This window comes from Accipiter gentilis, chromosome 10 (assembly GCF_929443795.1).
Source record: "Accipiter gentilis chromosome 10, bAccGen1.1, whole genome shotgun sequence".
NCBI lineage: Eukaryota > Metazoa > Chordata > Aves > Accipitriformes > Accipitridae > Astur > Astur gentilis.
Window position 1 is genome coordinate 25,607,370 of NC_064889.1, and position 22,868 is coordinate 25,630,237.

Here is a 22,868-nt window from a genome sequence, read left to right on the forward strand (position 1 = left end):
AGCTGTGCTGTGGAAGTTTGTGGAGGAAGGAATAAAGAGTGGTGAAAGTACTCAAGTGCCTGAAACAAGCTTCAGAGGGTGAAATTACCAAGCTTTTGTGTGGAAAAATGGCCAGATGCTTCCTAGGCATGAAGTGTTGAAATGATTCAACTCCCAGACTCCTCAGGCCCCTACCTCTGACTCCACTAAGCCAGATTTCAGCCTGTGTCTCTTTGATGTGCCTTTTTTATAATCTTTAAAGCATATGTTGTTCATCTAGCACTTTGCTTTAGGCCTTTGTTGTGGGATGCCTTCATAATCAACACCGACCCAGAAGCAAACAAAGAGATAGCAGCTGCCTTAGAAGTTTTAGCACAGAAGGGCTCTGCAGGCTCTACACAGTGTCAGCTCTTTACCCAGAGGCTGCTCAGAGGAATGGCTAATAAGTTCCAAGTGGTTTGACCCAGACAGTGATAGGAGAAGTAGCAGATTGTCCTTTGCTGCCTCTCTGCTCTTTGACTTTCATGATTGCCAGCAGTCCACCTCTGCTTCTTCTCCAGAGGGTGCTGCTGAACACTTCTTTCAGGGTACAGAACCCCTTTCCATGTCATATTTTTGGAAGGTAGCATTAGTTTTTTTCTGAATAAAAACAAGCAATGTGTGTGCTGAAAATATTAGAATCTTCTTTATTACAGAGGTTCTTTTATTTTCCTACAGAATTTTTCATGCCTCAAATATTTGGAGTGAGTACTTTAGATTTGAGCTACTAAAAAGTATTCATATGACTGGCTTGTTCCCTTTTATACTGTCCATATACTTCTTGCCTGAAGCTGGATGTCCATATTTTTTAATTATGAATTGATCATTGTTTTTATGACGTACTTTTTTTATTAATTTGTGAATGTGTAAAGTTGTAATATGTTATAGCAGAGTATGTACAGAACCTCACCAACTCCTCTTTCAAATGTAGCAAATGTAAAAACTAGTATATCTTTTTTGCTGAGAGTTTGTGGTATGTAGAGAAGAGGAAAAGGAACCTCATAAGTAAAACTTAATGCAGTAAAACACAATTCTTTGTTTGGGAGGAAATATTCCTGTCTTTCTTCTAGGTATTTTAAGTGTTAAGGTTTATGTTTGGTTCAGGAAAGTATCTCTGTCCGTGGCAACAGCTCTGTGAGTATTAAACTTCAAATACAAAGTACTTACATGCCATCCTGATCTGGAGAACATTAATACTGAAGATATACAGATGAAGGCACTGTTAACTGATAGAAGGACAGATTATGTTTGCATTTTTTGAAACAGTTTTGTCTGCTTCTCCAGCACTCCCCTCTTGCATCAGCTCATCATTAAGATGCACTGCAGGTCAGTATATGTTCTGGACTGGAATTTTTGCTGTGTAGAATCCTTTAAGTGTATGTGTATTTCTTAGGAATTGAACTGCTCCTACAGTGAAATGTCAGCCCACGACCCTGAAAAAGTGCTTCGAGTAATTCTGTCGTCCCATCAGCCAGACAGATGCAGGAAAGCTCAGGCATTCATTACCACACAGGGTCTCCAGCCTGAAACTGTGGCAGAACTAGTGGCTGAAGAAATCATGCAGGAATTGCAGGCATCTTCAGAAGGGAAAGGTAGTAAAGAAGCTTGATCTTGTATTTTAGCAGTTTTGGTTTCTAGGTGTGGTATTTGTGTATCTGAAAAACAGTCCTTGCTCTAGGGATACTTGAGTGCTAATTATAGTCAGTAATGTTTGGGCAGTTCTTGTATAAGGTTTGTAAACCTTGTATACCTTATATAAGGTTTTATACAAATGTTTATTTTTAGTTATTTTTGTGTCCAGTGTGGTGTTGCAGTAGTTAGGGTTTTATTTTTTATGTATGTAAAATTAATGGTTTTAAAAAAAAGGGTTGTTTGGGTTTTTTAATCATGACCTTTGCAGCCCCACATCATCTGACTTGGAAAGACTCATGTTCGTTTCTTTGTGTAAAGCATGGCCAAAAGATTCCACCCCCACCCCCCCCTTTTTTTTTTTTTTTTTTTTTACTTTGTGAAATGAGGGATGTTCCTCAAAACAACTTTCTGGGGGACTTTTCTAATTGAGTCACTTCTACTTTGCTACAACTTTAACAACAAAGTTCCATGAGAAACAATGAGCCATCAGATGGAGATTTATGAGTCCAGGTGTGCTCTGCAAGGGATGGGTTAGAATGGTGTTGTGTAAGGAAGAGGAAAATGTTCTTTTTCTCAGCAGCAGCAACCTACTGGATTTGTGAAGTTACAAGGGTAATTACAGTAGCAATACAGTTGTTCAGTAGGATTTCATTGGATTGAACTGGCAAAGAAGTAATATCTGATTCTTAAATTTAAGCAGTAAGATCAAAATTGTCTTTAGAATTGTAGTTCCAAGTCCTAAGTCAGTCTGGATGAAGTTATATTGGTTTCTTTGGGTTTTTTTCCTGTTAACGTAGCTAATCTCTCCTGCACAATTAGCACTTGTGACATAACTCTCTCTCTGTGTGGACACAGGACAGAAACAGGTTTTGAACCCTGCAGCTGAGAGTCAGGCATTCCTACAGCTTGCTAAGCTGTGCCAGGATCATACATTGGTTGGCATGAAGTTACTGGATAAAATTTCCTCTGTACCACGTGGGGAACTGTCTTGCAGTAAGTAAATGGCAATTGATATTAAATTAATAGATCCAAGTAAATGCACAGTAAATAAGCATGTTGCTTAAGTGTGGCAGCATTTTACTTTATGAACAAAATACAGGTATATTTTTTTTGTGCCAACAGCTGGGAAATGCAGTTGGTGAGTTACCTGAACTTCTGTAGTTATACGTTACAGAACGGAGGGTATTGTGACTATCTTCATATTAATCACAATTAGAAATTGCTTTCTTTACCCATTGTTAAACTAGCTTTCTGGATCTTTTGTTACCAAAGTCCATTTTACACTTTGCAGCTTTACATACCATGGAGATGTTGTCACAAGTTTACAAAACATAGCCACAGTACTTTGCTACCATTTTGCCACTGCTAACCAGCAGTGCCAAACTGCTAATTTAGACTGTTTTTATAAAAAGATTTATTATGGGTAGCTCATCTCTGAGGAAAATGAATGAGGGTAAGATTTTAGTGTGAGTTGTCTCATATTAATGTGGGCAGAACTTCCAATGCTATTTTGTCCAGAGTGGTGAGGAAAGAGCATCTTCTAGAACATGTTCTGTAGAAGCAAAAGCATGGCTGAAGTTAATGTTGCAACTGTTCCATTGGAATCCAGCTATAACACTGTAAATCTGGAAAACCTTTGTGAGAAAATAAGTAATTAAAATATCATGTTCTGTGTAATCTTTATGTCCCTAACACATTTGTCCTGTTGTCAGATCTTAACTCACCCCTTATTTTGTCTGGTTAATTAATTTAAGGGTGAATATTAGTATTTTTGTGTATGGCTGACTAAAGTAAGGAAAAGACTCCAAGGAAACAATGTTGGGAATTACCAAATTGTGCTGGAGGACTCTACCTCTCTTTAAATGGAGTCTCTGCTAGAGTACCTTTTTACAGGTAGAGGTGTAATTGGTTTGTTTCAAAATATGTTTTATAGGTTTATGAAATTAACTGTGTTCTTTTAAAAATCTGCATTTTGAAATATGTTGTGTACCAGTTTGTATAATACTACTATTTTTCTGAAGTGAATTGCATGGTGCTGAGAGTAAGGTCTGGGACTCCGCTGTGTTGTGATTGCTTTACCGTATTAGATCAGGCCTTCCACGGAAAATGGAATATGCTAAGATGTGCTGGTTTAACTCATTTATTTAGCGTATAGAATTTATGAATGATTTTTCAAACCGAGATGCAAAACTTGTGGCCTTCCTTTTTCAAATGCGGAGCTGACTGGTCGTAGTGGAGTGCTGATGTATTATATGTTTGTCAATCAGCTTTTGGTGGAGGAGGTTGGAAGTTTTGTGTGCAGAATAAAATAACGTTTCAGAAAATGATCCAAAAACCCCAGACTTTCCCACAGATTGAGAAGCCAGACTGAATGCATACTGTTACAGAAACTGTTACTTCTTAAAATTGCATAGGACAGAACCATAATAGCTCAACTTTCTAATCCAATTCTGCTACAAATTTAACTGGAAGGGTTGTGTATCCTCTGCAGAGATGGCATCACTTCTGGAGAGACACATAATAATTAACTTCCTCAGCTTATTAACTGAAATACCTGAGTTGTTCTATTCTTCAGTTATAGAACTGCTGATTTTGGCCCATAATTGCTTTAGTTTGACTTGCCACATGGAAGGAATCACTAGAGTCCTCCAAGCAGCACGACTTCTCACAGATGAACATTTGGCACCTAATGAGGAGTACGGACTTGTGGTACGTGTCTTTGATGCCATATGTGTTTGTTTATCCATATGCTGTATGAAGGGTTCCATGTACACATTAGGAAATACCTTTGCTCATGAGCAGTGCAGGAGGAGTAGGAATGGAGTCCAGTCTTCCACCTCTGGCTGACTGGTCTTGTCCTGCCTGTCCCTACAAGCTAAAAGTGGGGGTTTGGTCTGATATGTGCAGGTGATGATTTTTATGTCACAGCTCTTAGAAGACTTCTCTGGAAAAACAGAGGTAGAGATAGTGGAATGGTGAGGTTGCAACAGTGTAGTAAATCAGAATGGGAATGTCAAAGTAATTCAACTACTGGTGAAGTGGGATGATTTGTATTACTGGGCTGTCATGCATCTTTAAGTCCTGCCTTGAAAGGACTCCTGGAGTCTTAGACATGCCCAGTATAATGGTGTCATTGCTAAAAGGTTCACTGCAAACTTTGTTTGATAAAATTATGTCCTTTCACCTCACAGTAAAAAAGATGCAGTAGCTTGGTTTAAAAATAAAACCTCCGTGGCTCCAAGGGAACATCAGCCTGCCTAATGTGACTCACTGTGCCATGTAGCTGTATCAGCTAGCAAAACAGTCTGGCCTCATGCAGCCTTCTCCCTACCACAGCACTGACTGCTTTGAGAGAGAGGATTTTTCTGCTTACTTTGAGCTTCATACTTAACACTGTTATTTCTACAGGTTCGTCTTCTCACTGGAATTGGCAGATACAATGAAATGACCTACATATTTGAACTGCTGCATGAGAAACACTACTTTGAAGTGCTCATGAGAAAGAAATTAGACCCAGTAGGTGGAGGGGGATAAAGGGGAGAAAACTTTCAGAGAATTGTGTGGGTACATCAGAAACTGATATTTACACAACAATGTGGAATTATCTGGGGATTGTAGTTACTGCAGTGTAGGAAGTGTTAGTCAACTTTCATAGTAATAAATTAATTCTGGGTTTTATTATGTTTTTAGTTTAACAAGTTTGTTCTAATTAGTTCAGTGCTGCAATGAGAGCAGCATTGTAAGTTCAAGCTTGGGAATATCACTTAAAGTTTTCATGTCTGCTTTGGTTTTACTTCCAGTTAATGTTTCATGGGTTTTTAAAAAACATAAATATTTATAGCTTTCTTGTAACGTAAAGTCATAAACATATGTCAGTTTGGACATTGGTATGTAAATAAATGCATAGATACTGGATTTTCTTACGTGACATAATGTAATTAAGCCCAAGTATAATATTGCCATTATTTTTTAAAATAGTATGGAGAAACCTCAAAAAGTTGAATGATCACTTTTTGGAAAATTGTAGCAGAACAGATTTGCTTTTGGGTACCAAAATGTGAATGAAAAAAAAGCTCATCAAATTTTGATCTGATACTCCTTCATCTGACCAGAGTGGGACATTGAAGACAGCTCTGCTGGATTACATCAAGCGTTGCCGCCCGGGGGACAGTGAAAAGCACAACATGATAGCCCTTTGCTTTAGTATGTGTCGAGAAATTGGAGAGAATCATGAGGCTGCTGCTTGCATACAGCTTAAACTCATTGAATCGCAGCCATGGGGTGAGTGGAAACTGCAAAAACAAGAAATACAAGCAAGTTTGTTTAGGAAGGAAGACATTATGGGTAACTGTAGCTTTGATTGCCTGTGTTGTCCTGGTAACATCCATCAAAGTTCCACTGTCTGGAAGGAGGGTCCTATTTGCCAGGCTTGGGGTATTCTTGTAATTAACAGTTTATCCTGGCTGCTCTAGTATTTTTCAAAGAGTTGAGATTTTTGGCTCTTACCATAATGTAGTGTTCCTGTGGTACCATGCATGGGAGGAGGTAGACACATGCATGTTTTCTTCACTTTAATTGGATACGACACAGTGGTTTATATATAAAGTGTTGGGGTTTTTATGTTTGTGCAAGGTAACTTCTAACACCTAAACTTGGCAAGTTCTATACAGCTGGGAGAATGCTGGGGAGCACACAGAGATCTCACTGTGGAGCAGTTAGCCAGTACCGTAATGGCAACTAGAACAGAAGCTATGCCAAATGGTTTATCTGGTAATAGTCAGTGCTCAGATCTACCACAAATCTATGACTTGGATTTCTTTTCAGTTCTTTAGTCTAGGTTCCAGCTATAGCTTCGGCTCATTAACTGAATAGTCATCACTGTTTCTTCGCACTTTTATAATACAAATTTTTTTTTTTTAGTCTTTTGTTGCTTTTTGAAACAACACTAGGGACAGACTTGGTACCAGGAGGTATTTTTGTAACTTACTTTGTCACCTTTATAAATAATTGGTTACTCTTCTCCCCCCCCCCCCCCCCCCCCATTTCAGAGGAGTCTCTTCAGGATGTTGCAAATTTAAAGAAACTGCTGATGAAAGCTCTGACTCTCTTCATTGACGCAGCAGAAAGTTATTCTAAGGTAAAATGAGGTGGAATTGTATGACTTCTGTACAGCATTGGGAGCACATAAGGAGTGAGCTGAACTGGGAGAACAAAGCAAGCTGCTCTATGGAGGGTGTGCAGAAATCCTGTCCCAGTGGACAAGGAGCAAAGGAATCTCCTGCTCTGTCAGCTCAGCAGTATCGCAGCAGTCTCAGTAACACTGCTGTATCCGAGAGCAGTACACTGTCAGGCTTTAACAGCTAGGGTTACAATTAGGTTCCCCAGTTTTAGCGGAGTGACCATGAGCTTAACTAGCAAGAACAGAACAATATAAAGAGTGTTTAAAAACTGGTGTGATTATGATGGAAGTATTTGTGGTGAGTGCAGCTTCATTTAAAACTAATGGAATATGATCAGTGATCAACTGCAGTGATCTGAAAGATGAAATACTAGACAACTCTGATCTCACTGTTGCTCTCAGGAATATTTATTACTTTCCTCTGGAAACATGCTTCAGAAGCCTGCATTTGTCTTTGATTTATTAAATAGGACTCCTGTGTCCGCCAGTCGTTGCGCTGCAGTCGGCTAACAAAGCTGATAACCCTCCAGCTGCATTTTCTCAACACTGGTCAGAGCACTATGCTGATCAACCTGAACAGACAGAACCTGATGGACACCATCATGTCCTTGCCTAGATTCTATCAGGTAGGCTTGGCTTCCTCATCTGTTATTTTTTCTGAAAATGATTGTTTTTAACAGCAGGTACCTAAGCACTCTGCTCTGGTGAGCATAATGCTCAGCTCTTCCTCATGGCCACCAAGTCCTGTGACTATTAACCCATCATATTGCTGCAGACGCTACCAAGCTTGGAAATGTAAGCACAGTCCTGGTGTGGGCCAATGCTTTTAGCAGTCCTTGCTGGCTTGCTGCCATCGTACAGCCAGGACCTTGGCTATCCATTGGCTCTCATGCTGCTGTGTACACTGGAGCCCTGAAATCTAGTCTTCATTGGCATCCATCATGTTGTAAATTTGGAACTAAGTAAGAAGAGGACTTTTTAAAGAGAACAAACCGCACCAACCCACCCCTAACATCTTGTTTAGGGGTTAAGGAAAATCATTTGCAGTGCTTTGTTAGCCTTGTATTTCTCTGTAATACAGCTGCTCTCAAGAACAGCATCAAGAGATGGGCCAAACAGAAGACCTAGAATATTTTAAGTATTCTAAGTATAGGAATGTTTCTGTGCAAGAATAAACTCTTCCTGCTCAGTAATTCCAGCATGTGTTCTCTCTGCAGGCGGCTATTGTGGCTGAGGCTTACGAGTTTGTTCCAGATTGGGCTGAAGTTCTGTATCAACAAGTGATCACCAAGGGAGACTTCACTTACTTAGAAGAATTTAAACAACAAAGACCACTGAAGCCTAGCATATTTGAGGAGATTGCTAAGAAGTAAGTAGTTCTACGATCTAAATGGAACTTTTCTACAGGCTACTTTATAGGAGCAACTGCATGTTTAGTAGCATGCAAGTCTTAGTACTGTTAAAACCTTTTCTGTGATACAAGTGTAGTATAAAGGGACTCAAGATCTATGTTCAGTTTCTTAAGCTTATTGTGGAAATAGCACTGGATCTGCCATTTTTATTGAGCTGGATAAATAGGGTGCCTTAAGGCTGGTCAGATCGAATCTTTTTTAAAATTAATCAGAGGAAAACCAACAACCAAGATAATCAAATGTACATGTTGAGCACAATCTTTTTTTAAGAAATGTAGTTCTTACGGGTCTATAGCAAGATAATCTTATAATCGTTGTCTGTGAAGCCTTTCTATTTCAATTATACGTACAATTATTTTCAGAGTTAAACAACACCCACCTACTGATGCTGCTCTGAAAAATCTGAAGAAATTGCTTGCTTACTGTGAAGATATCTACACATACTACAGGTTGGCTTATGATAACAAGTTCTACGATGTGGTAAATACACTTCTGAAGGATGCACAGACTGGCTGTTGCCTCAATGATATGTTATCAAACTAGACTCCAACCTCTGTGAAGTAGAGACTGGCTCTGACAAGTACCAGTGCCACAGCTTCTTGCATGGTTAGTACTGATTCTTTAACAGATATTTTTATAAATGACCTGCTTACAGTGATATGCTGCTAATGTGAAAGTTACTCCAGAAAACTGGTGGTGGTTGTAAATATTTAAAATGCTGAGACTGCATTAACCTAAAATTGTGTTTTGTATAATAAATCTTACTGTTTACAAAATACTTGACTAACCAGCAAATTCAGACTGGCACAGCTGATGATGAACCACGGTGATCCAGCAGCCCTTTTAAATTAGGGGAGTGGATGATGGATCACCATAGGAATTGTAGCTAAACTGACAAAAGGCCAAAATGGAATGTGCAGAACATCCAGTACATTGACAATGGAATAAGCAGGAGAATTAGTAAACTCCTTTGAAAGTTTCAGATACACACTAGGATAATCCATTTTTTGATTCCAGTCTGATTAGACTGGTTTTGTTTTCTAGCTTGCTGATAAGGTGAAAGTCTTGTACAACTCTAAACAGCATACACTATATTTGCTACTGTCTTGAAGAAGTAGTCAAGTACAAATGTATTCTTACAGTTACTAAATTTTAACTCCTTTCCATGCTTAGACAGTCCTACTGGGCAGACAGTTGGTATCAACACCCTGGCGGGAGCCAGGAACCAGAGTATTCTGCCACTTAAATGTTTTGGCAAGTTTACAAGGTCGGGGTTTATTTAACCGGGGAAGAGGATAAGACTTTGACACTGCTTCAGGCAGAAACCCAGTTTCAGCTTGGATTCTGTATGCTCCCCAAAATAAATGCAGCCTGCAGAGCTTCCAACTAATCCAGAGATGTCACCTCCTGTCCAAAAAAGGGGGGTAGGGAGGGCAGACAGCTTTTAAGTAAAATTAAGCAATGATATCGTACTATCTCTAAACATTATCCTAGCAAAAATACAATTGCCATAGCAACCCAGTTAATTAGCAAAGAGATGCTAACAATGTCCTTTTGGTTGCTGAATGTTTTCATGCTAGCAACTGCTGCATATGACAAGTATTTACTTGCACAGTATTTATCTCAAATCTGCAATGGCAGCACTAAAAGATGTACACAGGTATACACAGTACAAGTCACAGTGCCTTTGATAAATAAAACATTTTATGTAAGGAGGATTATGCCTGAGCAGAACCCAATTTAAAATTCCAGTTCTAGTCAGTCTCATAAGACCAAATTAGTCTGCGCTGGCTGTGATTAGTCTAAAAGTTAAATAATGGCTAGCAAGCAAAATTTGGGACCACTAACAATGGGAAGGATCTGGAAGAGCACCTGCCTTGTGGAAGCACACACACATCCCATCCATATTGGGAACAAACACCTGAGTAAACAGCAAGTGGTAAATGCAGGACGGCTTGTGATAATGGCAGCGGCTAGTTGGAATAAAGTAACTGCTTGCATGAGTAAGGGCCACCCTAAAATATTCCTAAGGTAAGGACAAGCTGCTGATCTCAGCAGTTCCCACAACAGAAAAGATTAAGTTCATCATGGAAATGCTTGGATTATGGCAGTCCTAAAAATACTTTGTTTACCATCAGCATCTGTAAGGGTCTTACCACAAGAAACAGCCATCTTACAAGAATGAAATCTTGCCCCTCTGATAGCAGTTAAGCTTAAGCTGCAAGTCAGAGCAGAGACAAGACCTAGTAGCACATGCCCAACACACATTTTACAACTCTTCTACTTCAAGTATTTTTGTTGTAAGATACTAAAAGAACTGGCCCAGACAGCTGTAGTGAAGTCCTCAATAGTGATTTTTATTAAATTAGTTGCTTTATAAAACATTGCAGATGTCATAATTGTTAACATAACAATTTGCCCAACTGTAGTAACTGTTGCAGTTTGCTAAGCAAGTTTTTTTTTTTTTTAAATGAAAGAAAATGGCTGAGTCGTGAAAAGTCTACCACAACCCATGAAAACCCAAAAGGAAGTCTTGGTTTTTTACACTTAACCCAGGCAATTAACTGTTAAAGAATACCCAACCCATACAGCTGCATTAGTAGAAATTTAGATGAATGGAAACTAAACTTCATACTCAAGACACAAGTCATTTTTTTCAAATAAGCAACTCTGTCCTTGTTCTGACCCACCAAGTGTTCTCTTCAGATGTCAAACATTGATGTAGTGGGTATCTATCTCAAGTGATACATTCCCATGTACAGTATCCTCACTCTGAAGTCAGCAGTTCCCCATCACAATATACTGAAAACCTCAAGCTCTAACTTAAGACAAAGCAATTGTAATACTAAGTGCACACCATGCCCTTGCTGCAAACTGCTTTTGTTCATCAAACAAGTCATTCAAGGAGGTACAGTTAAGGCCATGTCACTGAACTGTGCTGGTATTAATACTTTGCCCTGTTGAAATTCCTTTCCAATTTAGTGGCTGTTACTATAAAATCAAATAGCAACAGTTACCATTATCAGAATTTTGGTTTTTTTAACTGCAATTTACATATCTTTTAAATGTCTTCATTCTAACCCCTGACCACAGAACAGGGAGCCCAGTGCTTTAGCACAGACCTGTCAAGAGTTAAACCACCAGCACAGAGATACTGCAATTTTGATTGTAGCATTTGGCAGAATTGAAAGGAAGAAAAGTTGTGCTACATGTTTAAGGGATTATGGGCAACAGAAAGACAATAGAAGGAGAGATAAGTGTCACATGAAGTCTTCAAAGTCTTGAACATATTCTCCATCGTATCCTCCATAATCAGCCAGGTCATCTTTCATAGTAGCCTTTAAACCACCTCCAGGCACAACCCCTTTTTTCTTCTTTTTGGCTTTATTCTGCTTAAATAGGAAGAGCATGTTTACTTTAAAATCCACAGTAATTTGTCCTTACTCTAAGTAGAGCAATGCCACATGTCTTTGGGTACCAGCATTTGCATACCCATGTGGTAAATGCACTGTTGTTGCCAATGATTTCTACCCCCGCATTTTGTCCCACAATGCAATCTAGTCATAGTAAAGCTATGGCATTTTCAGGTGTCCCACAGGACAGGAATTTAATGTGGCTTTTATCACCAGAGGCTGAATATATTCCACCCCCACCCCCCCAAAGGAAAAGGAAGCCCTAAGCAAACTTTACAGAACGTTTCACAGTAGAGTAAAGCTCTTCCTTACTGGTTTGGTGCCATTGTAGGTTTCAGTGGTTGACCAAACTAATTTACATGAAAAGCCATAACAGAAGGGTATGTACACTTCCTATTTTTTTATACTTTTTCTTTTTAAGCTTGCTTGGTTCAATAAGTCACAGGCCTCTCTCCAAAGTGCTGTTCACATTAAGGAAACAGTTCATCACATTTGGCAGCTCCAGACTTAATGCACCAACACTGGACATAGAGTTTGTTTTGCATTAAGGTGCCCCATGTGTGCCTGGGAAGTTAGAACTGGCATCACAGAAGAACACCTGCCACCGGAACAGTTCCTGTCTCAGAGGTTTCCCATTTACAAGTTGCTACTCATGTGGACAACACCTTGCCATTTGTTTCCTACCACTCCTTCAATCTGATTTAAAACATACCAAAAGAGAGGCACTACTAGTCATGTTTTCCACTTGATTTTGTTGCTATCTAATGATTCAATTTATCATTGAACTCCAACCCACCTGGAGTTTTAACATAGATGTATACTATAAAACACAATGCTTTGCATCACGTAAGCATCAGTTAAGCTATTACATCACCTTTTAAAACTTACCCTCTTCCTTGCCTATGTAGTTATTGCTCCTTTAGTTTGCATGACAGCATAAAAATCCCAGTTACCTGCTGTTCAAAATCCCAAACTTTGCCAAAGATTTAAGTTACTTCCATAGGTTGGTGTTATATTGACGTTTAAATCTAATGAGGCTGACTTTTGTCTTCAGGATATCTGTGTAAGCCATTTTAACTCCAAGACAGCATAAAGTGGAACAAGGGTAGCACTTAGATAACATTTATGTAAATTAATCAAGGTTTTGACTGTGATCTCTAGATTCAATCAACTCCTGATTACCTCATACAGTGAAGAGGATTTAACTCTAAACCAGTATCCAAGGTTATCTTTTAATCTCCCGCTACTACCTGTAACAGAATCAGCAGTTCAACTCAGTGTTAAACCTATTGCCATTTTCCAGATTAGCCCCTTTAGCGCATGTTGTTATTGCTGCAGAAACACACAGAAGTCTTACCTTTTCTTGTTTTTGTTTTTCACTGCATAGTACTGTCAAAGTATTTGTGATCTTTTTCAAATCATCAATTTCCACTACATGGGGGGGGGGAGAAAAAATATTCCTTATCAATATTGTTCTTAGAAAGCAGTTAAATAATGTGACATCAACATTCTCTAAAAACTAGAAATAAGCATTAGTAATAAGTACAGGCAATTACTTGATTTAAATCCGCAAAATACAGACTGGTTAATTCTGGTCCTTATTATCACAATTACTATTTCAGATGGTCCCCAAGCAACCCCCTTGAATGCTGTAGAAGGTAAAACTTGCAAATTAAGAGTTAGGGAACACAAGAGTCTTAATGAGGAGGAATTTGAACAGTAAAATATGGATCCAGTAAAACACAGTAAAGCATATCAAAAGGAGCAGTGGATTAACAATAAATTGTTAACAATAAATGGTCCAAGAGGTTGCAAGTCCTTCACTTCAGAAGATCTGGAATCCATCTGAAATGTAAGTTATCAGCTCCAGTCAGCCAGTGATCACTGTATTTATACAGCACTAAACAGTATCAAGTTACCACTTCACTGAAGGACAACATGTGTACAGTACAGGAAAAGATCTCAAGCAGTGAGTTTATCAAGTAGTTCAGCCTACCCAAGCAGTGGAAAAAAATAAGGTTTAGTTTTATCTCTGTACAGTTACATGTTGAATTCCAGAACAATTTATTTTGCCGTCCCAGAATTACATGAACTCGATTTTATAATGATTTTCTTCCAAATGAGCTACTCAAGTTACCTGGCTCAGAGAATTTTTTTATTACTATTTTAGAAATGGCTTCAAGAAAAACATGCAAGATTCAGATCAGCATAGAAATTTACACTTTTAAAAGTGACTGTCTTTAACTGACATGCAGAAAGTGTAACTTGTACAAGCACACAATCTCTAATAAAGTTTGGGGGAACAGAATTGGATACTAGTCAGTGAAACAGATTAGTCCTTAATTTACTATGAACTACACAGATCAATCTTGATTTAAGATTTACTATAAGAGCATGTTTTCAACTTCAACTCCATTACAATTTTGGTAGCAGTGTATTCTAGGATGTTTTTCGCTTAACTTACATGAAATACATACGTCTCGAACTAATGCTTCCAAAAAACTGGCATAATGTAATGATTTTTCATACTGTGTGATTTTCTCTTTTAGTAGTTTGCCAAATTCCGTAAAGTCATCTTTTGAAGAGGGATTCATGGCATCTATTCCACAAGTGTTATTTACACCTGCACGGAAAGACAGAGGTATTATAGAAAACATTAGCTGTGATGTCTAAAAGATGACACCAGAGCAAACAAGTAACATCATTCACATTCAGTTCCTCACCTCCACTGAAGCTTTACAAAACCAAAGCTGAGGTTTGCTCACTCACTTCCCACTGGCTTCTGCCACACTAGAGCTAACAGCCTGAGTTACTAGTCTGTATGGAGAGAGATTTTGCTGCAAAGCTTAGTAATTTGAACCAGCTATTCCTGTTCTCTGGACCAGTGTGCACCCCATGATGCACCTTTCCCCTACGATAAGGAATTCCTGTCTTGAGCTCGTGACTGCAAAATTTACTTGGTTATTTGCAACTGTATTCAATGCATTCCCCCTGACCCAGGGCACTGTACTCTTTCAGACTCATAGAGCAGAATTTTCACCAAGTAATAAGCTGTATAATTCACTATAATCAAGGAAACTTGCTCTCATGTTTGAAGAATGCTGCTATGAATCAGTATCTCTGCTAGTTCTGTCAAAGCACAAAACCAGAATGATCTGCTTTAAGTCTACTTCGTCTATGCCAGGAAACAAGCTCATTCCACCAACTTAACTGGCTTTCTCAACATCTAGCTTATTGCATAGATTGCCCGAAGTAAAGCATGCATGAGTTGTGCTGTGCCACACTCGTCCAAAGCCTCATTAAATCCATGTTGTAAAGCACCTCCGAACATTAAGAGACAGCACTTTTTTCTTTTCTTTTTTTTTACTTTCTATACACTCATCTTTTACCAGAAGTACCAATATGTTGGAAAATTGAGTCGGCCATCTTTTTCCTACAACTCCTACTGTAACATGTTAAGAAAAAGCACCTTCTATTCTAAAATGTTTCTGTGGTTCTTGCAATTAGTCCCTAGTACCAGGACATGCCTCCAGTAGTCTGGATTTAAACCCCTCTTTATTCTCAGTAACACAACCTGCATGTGCTCCCACAGTCAAATCCTGCTCAGTTCTTTTTGCAGGGTATCCACACATAACAGTTTTATTTAGAGGATACAGCACTTTCGTGCTGCTACAGTTACAGCAACTTGCTTGACTTGGGCACAGCACACTTACCAAATGTTTCTTTTGCTAACTCAAGGTCTGACTCCTCTTGTAACTTCTTTAGTCGTAGTTTGTCTGCTAACTGTTCTTCTGGTGTAAGTTCTTTGTGTTCCTCTGGTGCCTCTAACTAGATAAAAAAAGGTATATAGGGACAATGTTAGATTTCTTTCCCTTGAGCAGAAATAGTAGAAGAAATCATGTTTTTTCCAGTGCCACTTGAATAGCTTACTTCTGCCTGAAGTCAATACACTTCAAGCATGTACAGACCTGAAAACCTTTCCAATGAAGTATAACAATGCCACATTGTCTAAGAAATTGTTCATTTTACAAGAAGTGGGAAGAAACACCTTAGAACTAAGTTTCACAACTGCATGTTTTATCATGTGGTGCATACAAAAGAAGCAGAGATAAGCATTATTTCTATAACTGGTTAAATTACAGAGAAATTAAAACTAACATCCCCCAGATGCATTAAGTACAAGGCGAGTTTGTTTTATCAGACTAGTCAAGATATTTACAGGTCTTGTTGAGCTGTGCAAAAAAAAAAAAAACCAACCACCAACCCACCCCCCAAAAAACCAACCCAAAGCTGCCCTCTAAATTTTGATACCTGGAAGAAATAAGGACTTACCCTTTTTTTAAGCTCCTCTTGCTTCTTCTTCTGTAGCTTTTCTTTTTCTTTTATTTTTTCTGCTATTTTCTTTTTTTCTGAAACTTTTGGTTCTGTAAAACATTGAACAATACAGCTCTCAAGAGGTCTACTGATTTTTTTTTCCAGCAACACTAGAATCACTAATCAAATAGAAAGCCACAGAGCTCAGTTACTGGCATCTGAATACAGAGAGTTAAAAGACATGCTTCATCAGAAACAAACCCAACCCTATTACGTGAGTTTGATTCTTCAGATACACTCAAGACAAAACCAGTGTCTGTTCTGATGCTGTGTACAGAATCCTGTATTACTTTTAAGTCCTACCTTGTTTTATCTCCGTCTCCTTTACTTCCTCCTCTTCCTCCTCATCATCCCAGTTATCCTACAAAATAAGTTTTAATTAAGATTCTTTTACAGATACTTTCTACTTGTTTAGGTAACAAAAACAAAGAACAGCAGCTTACATATAACCTCTTTAAATGCTCACATATCCATTAATCTTACGTATTGAGTGAGGAAGCAGGGAGGAAGTCGTGAGAGCTGTACAAGGGCACGGCTTTTGGGTGTTGACCAAGATGTTTCAGGATGACTTCTTACCGTGAAAAGGGCAGCTTTTATTCAAAGAATCAGAAAGCTCATGTCAATATAGTTACAAAAGCAGGCTCATGAAAAGTCAAATCAACACCCACAGTAGAACATGAGTTTATTATAATTTCTTGTATTACACATTACAAGATACTGGAATGCCATCGCATGCATGCATGTAGAACAGCCACTGCTGGAAACAGACAACTCCACAGAAACCATTTGAAACCAGAACGCGCTGTCACCACCCCCCAAAGACCCCTTCCTTCCCAGACACCCGCTCCCCATAGCTGTGTGGCACCAGCGTGCCCCTCTCCCCTGTGCTGGGAAAAGCATTCCTGTGGCTGCAAGGGAACTGCGACGCACGGGTGAACACTAACCCGGAGCTGCTGCCAACACAACGCGCAGCAGACAAGGCTGTGCTGCAGGAGCAGGGAAAGCAGCAGTAAGCAGACAGAGGAGAATGCAGGGGCCCCAGCTTTGAACAGGAATACCAACTTCTAACAGTCACAAGATCCCATTTTTGACCAATGACTATTGCATTTTTTTTACTAAGCAAAGGAACTATCAAAAGACTTCTCACAAACAAATCACTTAAATCACAGAATCAGAATCATTTATGTTGGAAAAGAACTTTAAGATCATCAAGTCCAACTGTCAACCCAACACCACCATGCCCACTAAACCATGTCCTGAGGTGCCTTGTCTACACATTTTTTGAACACCTCCAGGGATGGTGACACCACCACTTCCCTGGGCAGCCTGTTCCAACGCCTGACAACCCTTTCAGTAAAGAAATTTTTTCTAATATCTAATCTAAACCTCACCTGGTGCAACCTGAGGCCATTTCCTCTCATCCTATCACTAGTTACTTGATAGAAGAGGCGTTTGCAGTAACTCTGCCTCCAGTTTTCACCTTCAGCACGTTCAAGATTCATGGTTGTCCTCAGCCACTGTGCCGCACGCCTCACTGTCAGCCATCGCTCACAGCCCTCCTTCCTTTCAGAGCCACTGTCTCCACTCCCCGTGGCCACTGACCTATACCCAGGTGGATGATCCATGGTTCAAAATACTACATGGTTCAACCGAATACTAAGGAAGCAACGTTTTCCACAAAACTGACCTGCTGATGTCATCTGCAGACTTTGCGAGCAGTAATTCTGCAGTTTCTTCCTGACAGTTACCTGGGTAAGGGTTAAGGGAATGCATATTCTTGTCCTAATACCACTCCAAATTCTAGCAGATGGCCTCCGCATGGAAATCAATGCTCCTAAAATTGATCTGAAGTTACATGCTCAGTACCACATGATGTACACACCAGAAGTTAAAGCCAAAAATTCTCACAGGAATCTAATTTTAGTTACCTGTTTCAACTCAACTTGCAAGCTTAAGAGGCTACACTTGACAAGCCCTAGTTTACACAAAAGTCACACATACTGTCAATCTGCCGTTATAGGTAAGCTTAAAAACCATAAATCCTAAACTTTGTGATTTCTACCTCACAGCAGTAATGCAGGCGGTCATGCAAGCTACTTAGAAATTTCTAAGGGTTGCTACTGTCACGGCAAAATAAAAGACATTGGCAAAAGAACTCAGTATTTCACTGCAATGTGCTGATCCAAGCAAGGAAGACACCCGAGTTCATCTACCAGCTCACTCAAGTTAATTGGCACTTGTAAGGGATTCGGCTTCCCTTCCACATTCCAAGAAGCTGACTTGAATTTGGAACAGCATTATTTTAGGTCACATCTAATTAAGAGTTTGTTACACCCACTTCTTAAATAGCTCTTTTCATTACTGCTGTATATAGCTTGCTTCCTTATCCCTTGCCCTGTCCTTCACAGACAGATCTTAAAATCAAGTATTTTACGGTACAAAAACCCAGAGGAAGGGCATCCTGCCCATGATGTAAAGATACTCACAGGACTGAAGGATGCTATGTCATTAGTAAGTTTGGGAGACTGAACAGAGGGTACGTGGGCAAAGACTTCCACGTGACGACAGACACACTCCTTCCCCACAGCAGACCACATCCCTGCTAGCCACGCCTGCACAGGGACAGTGCACAACATGATGGCAGTTTCAGCCTGCAAAGCTGGGATGATGAAGCGACACAGAAATAGCAGACCCTTCAGAGGCCAGCGTGACTGCCTGCCATCTGGCCCAACCTGCCCCTGAGCTGTTAGCTGGAATTTAAGATCTCGACTTTAACCAGAGTGATCGTTGACTGCCAGAAGCCCACCCACAGCCCCACAAGCAGAACAACGCTGCTGGAACCAGGGACAGGCAACCGCAAGCTCAGCGTCATCAGAGGAATGCTCCTGGTAGGGCAACCTGTGAGACATCACCATCTGAGGATTCATTCTTCAACCTGGTGTGCTATATGCAGGTCTCCCAGCTATGCTGAATACTCTCTCACTCTTCTCCAAGATTTTGTTTGTTTGTTTTTAAACAGCAATAGAACATGATTAATATACTGGGCAGGCTTTTTTTTTTACTGGGTGCGGGGGGAGCATCCAATTATACATGTATTTCTGTGTTTTTATAAATGCCAGTGAACTCTCTCGGAGGAAAAGAAAATTGCTTTAGTGCTGCATCTTTGCACTGATACTACGTAATTCAAAGAGGACATCTTTATTCCAAAACATATCCAGTACAGTAGCTTAAAACTTTGAAGTATTTCAACAATACTTATTTACGCATACTTATCTAAACTAAGGCTATTGAAACATCTTCCATTTCATGTAAATAAACCCTTGATGAGAGCAGCTCTCTTACGATTTCATATGCTCCAACACATGTACCTTAAACATATGATAACGCACATTATTCCCCCCAAAGAACAGAAGACATGACTGGAAAGTGACAGGTGTTCCAGCATTTAGATTCCCAGCTAAACCTGAATGCTCTCCTTCAAAGCAAAATGACTGTACCATGCCAAAGGCTGTCACCTAGATGACAACAAGCACAGCTCCCAGTTTTGGCTTTGCTAAGCACAGAATTGCCCAAGAGTAAATAGATGAAAATTCCTTGGCAGGAGGCCCATCTTCTGAGAAACTTGTGTTCTGGGTAACACTGGAAAGTAGTTTTGTTACTGATGAAGATGCTAATTTTAAACCTGGGGAAGTCAAAGTTTCCTAACTTAACAGTCACTTTCAGTTCATTTCTAAAAACTCTTCCAAAATAAACTACAGAATCTGAATATATAAAACACATTCCAAAACATGAAGTATCAACCTTAAGACAAACTAATCATCAGAAAAAACTCTGTGCTTCTATTTTAGACCATGTCATTTTTCTTCTGTGGGTACTTCCCCAAGGTGGACCCTTGCAAACAAGGAATCTAGAGCTGAAGCAACCACCTCCCAAGCTCGGTTCTGTCATCTTTGTTGCTTCTACAGGAAGAGCAAATCAAAGTAAAATAAAACAGCGTTCTTTGCTGGACTGGTGTCTCTCTCTAGATGCAGCTCCTGTACTAAAGCCATAATCCCTTAGACAGAGTTAAGCAGCTTCATTCCTACTACATGTGGGAAAACAGTATTCCTTTATTAAAACAGCCACAGAAAGCATGGGTGTCTTCAAAAGAATAACACTTTAGAGTCCAGTTCTCTTGGACGCATTCTATCATAGCAGAAAAGTTTCTCACTTTCAAAGGAAGGAGGAAAAGCAAGTCTCACAGAGAAAATTAATCTAAGATTTATGTGTATATATACACATATACATATATAAATTATATATATGCATATAGTTACATACTAACCACTCTTTCCAAATGACTGTAGCTACTCTATACAGAGATACCTTCACTTATTTTGCCTGCTGTAATGTGACACCTATGATAACTACAGGGTGTGGGGAAATTATTAAATTTAAGAAGGAATAGGGACAGCCTGTAACTCACAAAAATTTGTTAACTTTTTTTTTTTTTTAAGAGAAGATGAACTACTTTTTTCATACTATTTATAAAAAGAAAACCACCCTAAGCTCCAAGGACAACTGTGTTAATGTTTTTCAGAGATTCTGGTAACACAGTCAGCAGCCTGAATAACAAACCCAACAAGTCCTCACCCAGTAAGCACCAATACTTTACTCCAGAAAGCTTCATACCTGTGACCATACTACAATGACCACATCACCCTGTGAGACTGTCTACTACAATATCTCAGCAGCTTGATTTGAAACAAAAAGGTCTTTTTCTGTCAACCTATTTCCATTCCTTACTTTCACCAAGCACGTTCCTTATATGTTCCCTGGCATGATTTTGCTTACTGTCCGTACGAACGCGGAGCGAACAGAGGTTTCTGTGGTATCCACCATTCACTCCCCCTAGCTCACTAAGGGGCAGCTGGAACTAAGTATGAGAAAACAAGCTTTTAAGGAAGGTCTGCTTTTACAAGCATCAGAAATGAACATCCGCACCCTTTTAATACCAATTCCATGCAGACATCACTCTCTGAAACACAGTAAAAATCCGTTTCAAATACTGCCTTAAGTAAATGTATTTTAAGTGATCAAGGCACTACCAAATCTGACACTGCAGAGTAAGGCTGCTGTACTTTCCAACTGTGGCAGTGGGGCCAGGGGGGTGTGTGTGTGTGAAGAAGTAGGAAAAAGGGGTGGAAAAGACATACTGCCACATGACAGAAGTTTCTGGTCGATAGCAGAAGCACAAATCCAGCACTGCTTTCATTAAATCCAATCCTAATGCCTCACCCAGCACACCATACTCAAAACTGGGAATCTGAACAGCTACAGAAAGCAAGGGGAAACCAGCTGGCCACAGGAAAGCACCCAGAAGCCTGGCAAGCTGCTGGGAAGCAGCAGGTGGATCCCCCAAAGAACAGGAGACACCTCTTCAAGCTTGAAAAGCGTCCGTCTGTCTGTCTGTCTGCCTGCCTTTTTTCCCCTGGAAGACCCAATGCAGCGGGAACGAGCCTCGGGCAGAAGCGCCCGCTCTCAGCTGGGATTAAGGGACGCAGGGCAGAGACCAACTCGTTTCCCACTTGGCATTTTGACTTGTCATCGGTAACCGACCGCTGCCCTTTCGGATCACCAAGCCCCAAGAGCCACTTCTACCCGGGCGGAGCCGCCGCTTCCCCCCGCCCCCTCCGCCGCGGAGACCCCCGCCGCCTCCCCGAAGGCCCTGCCCGGCCACAGACACGCCTGCTCGCCCTCGCCCGGGGCCAGCAGATCACCACCGGGGACGCGTCAATCCAGCCGGCCCGACGAGGCAGGAGGCTTCCTCACCCGCCGCCCGGGCCAGGCCGGGCCGGGCCGCCGCGGGCCCGCGTCCCCCGCACACGCGGCACCATATGGCAGAGGCCCACGGCGGGCTCGGCCCGCTCCCCACCGCCCCCGGGCCGCCGCCAGCCGGCGGGGCCGGCCCCGCGGCCACGCCACGCCACGCCGCACCGCACCGCGAGGGCCCGGCTAGGGCCCGGCCGGCCGCACCTTCACGTCGTCCTCCTCATCCTCGCCGGCCCAGCGGTCTCCGGCCACTCCCGGCACCAGCCGCTTCGCCACCGGCTCCACCACCTCGAAGCTGTCGGCGTCTGTAGGGGAGAGGAGAGCGGGTGAGCGCGGGACGGAGCGGGCAGGGTCGGGAGGGACGCCGGCGGGGCGCGGGGGCCACCACCTACCCCACGAATCCGCCGCCTCCGCCGCCATCTTCCCCGCCGAGCCGCGACCGCCGGCGCTCGCAAGCAGGCACGGTGAGGCAACCGCGCCAGAGCGGCTCCAGCCAGCGCCGCGCGCGGGGCACACCGGGACGACGGCGGACTGCCCGCCGACAGCGCGCTCTCCCCCCTCCGTCCCATCCCCTCGAGTCCCCGCCCACCGGCGGGCGGCACGCGCCGCCATGACGGGAAGGCTGAAAGGGAGCGGAGGGCCCGAGGGCGATCGCCCTCCGTCTCCGTCACGGGCGGGCTGAGGAAGGGGAGCGGGGCCGCCCTCGTCCTTCATCCTCCACCGCCCCAGGCCCCGCAGGCGCGGCGCTCTCCCCCAGGGAAGGCCCCTTCCCCGCGGGCTCTGAGGCGTTATCGCGGAGCGACAGCTGCGGCGTGAGGGGAGACTCCCCTGGCCCGGGGCCCGGCGGGCAGATAGCCCCTCTGGTGAGCCCTCCCTCCAGAAGGGATGGGTCTAGCAGTAGCCGGTGAGAGGGATACAGGTTGGTTTCTTTCCTGTGGTGGAATGTGTCCACGCAAGGGGAATAAAGCAGGCAGCGTTCTGAATTACCTGTCCCTGCAACCGCTGTCCTGGCATATTGCCCTCTAAAGA

The 22,868-nt window shown here is 41.6% G+C and overlaps 2 protein-coding genes across 3 annotated transcripts in view; one reads left to right on the plus strand and one right to left on the minus strand.

Moving 5' to 3' along the window:
* The window catches only part of SPG11 (SPG11 vesicle trafficking associated, spatacsin), a 40,062-nt gene extending 25,951 nt beyond the window's left edge, over window positions 1-14,111 (plus strand). The window contains exons 32-41 of one of the 2 annotated variants that reach the window (XR_007507393.1): window positions 1,412-1,610; window positions 2,506-2,643; window positions 4,226-4,359; window positions 5,059-5,166; window positions 5,763-5,931; window positions 6,699-6,787; window positions 7,300-7,455; window positions 8,047-8,198; window positions 8,604-8,847; window positions 13,277-14,111. Coding sequence is in view for 1 of the 2 variants with exons in the window: in XM_049811532.1 (XP_049667489.1) it covers window positions 1,412-1,610; window positions 2,506-2,643; window positions 4,226-4,359; window positions 5,059-5,166; window positions 5,763-5,931; window positions 6,699-6,787; window positions 7,300-7,455; window positions 8,047-8,198; window positions 8,604-8,784 (1,326 nt within the window). In the remaining variant the exon portion in view is untranslated. Of the gene's footprint in view, window positions 1-1,411; window positions 1,611-2,505; window positions 2,644-4,225; window positions 4,360-5,058; window positions 5,167-5,762; window positions 5,932-6,698; window positions 6,788-7,299; window positions 7,456-8,046; window positions 8,199-8,603; window positions 10,723-13,276 lie in introns of those variants that run through there. The other variant, XM_049811532.1, reaches the window with a different exon arrangement.
* EIF3J (eukaryotic translation initiation factor 3 subunit J) lies at window positions 10,578-22,568 on the minus strand. The gene is given in 10 exon segments (XM_049811534.1): window positions 10,578-11,633; window positions 13,012-13,085; window positions 14,119-14,277; window positions 15,368-15,482; window positions 15,987-16,078; window positions 16,332-16,389; window positions 22,044-22,144; window positions 22,232-22,292; window positions 22,294-22,401; window positions 22,404-22,568. Coding segments are annotated over 10 exon segments (1,050 nt in total). The 5' UTR covers window positions 22,554-22,568; the 3' UTR covers window positions 10,578-11,501.
* Window positions 22,569-22,868: the final 300 nt, after the last annotated feature.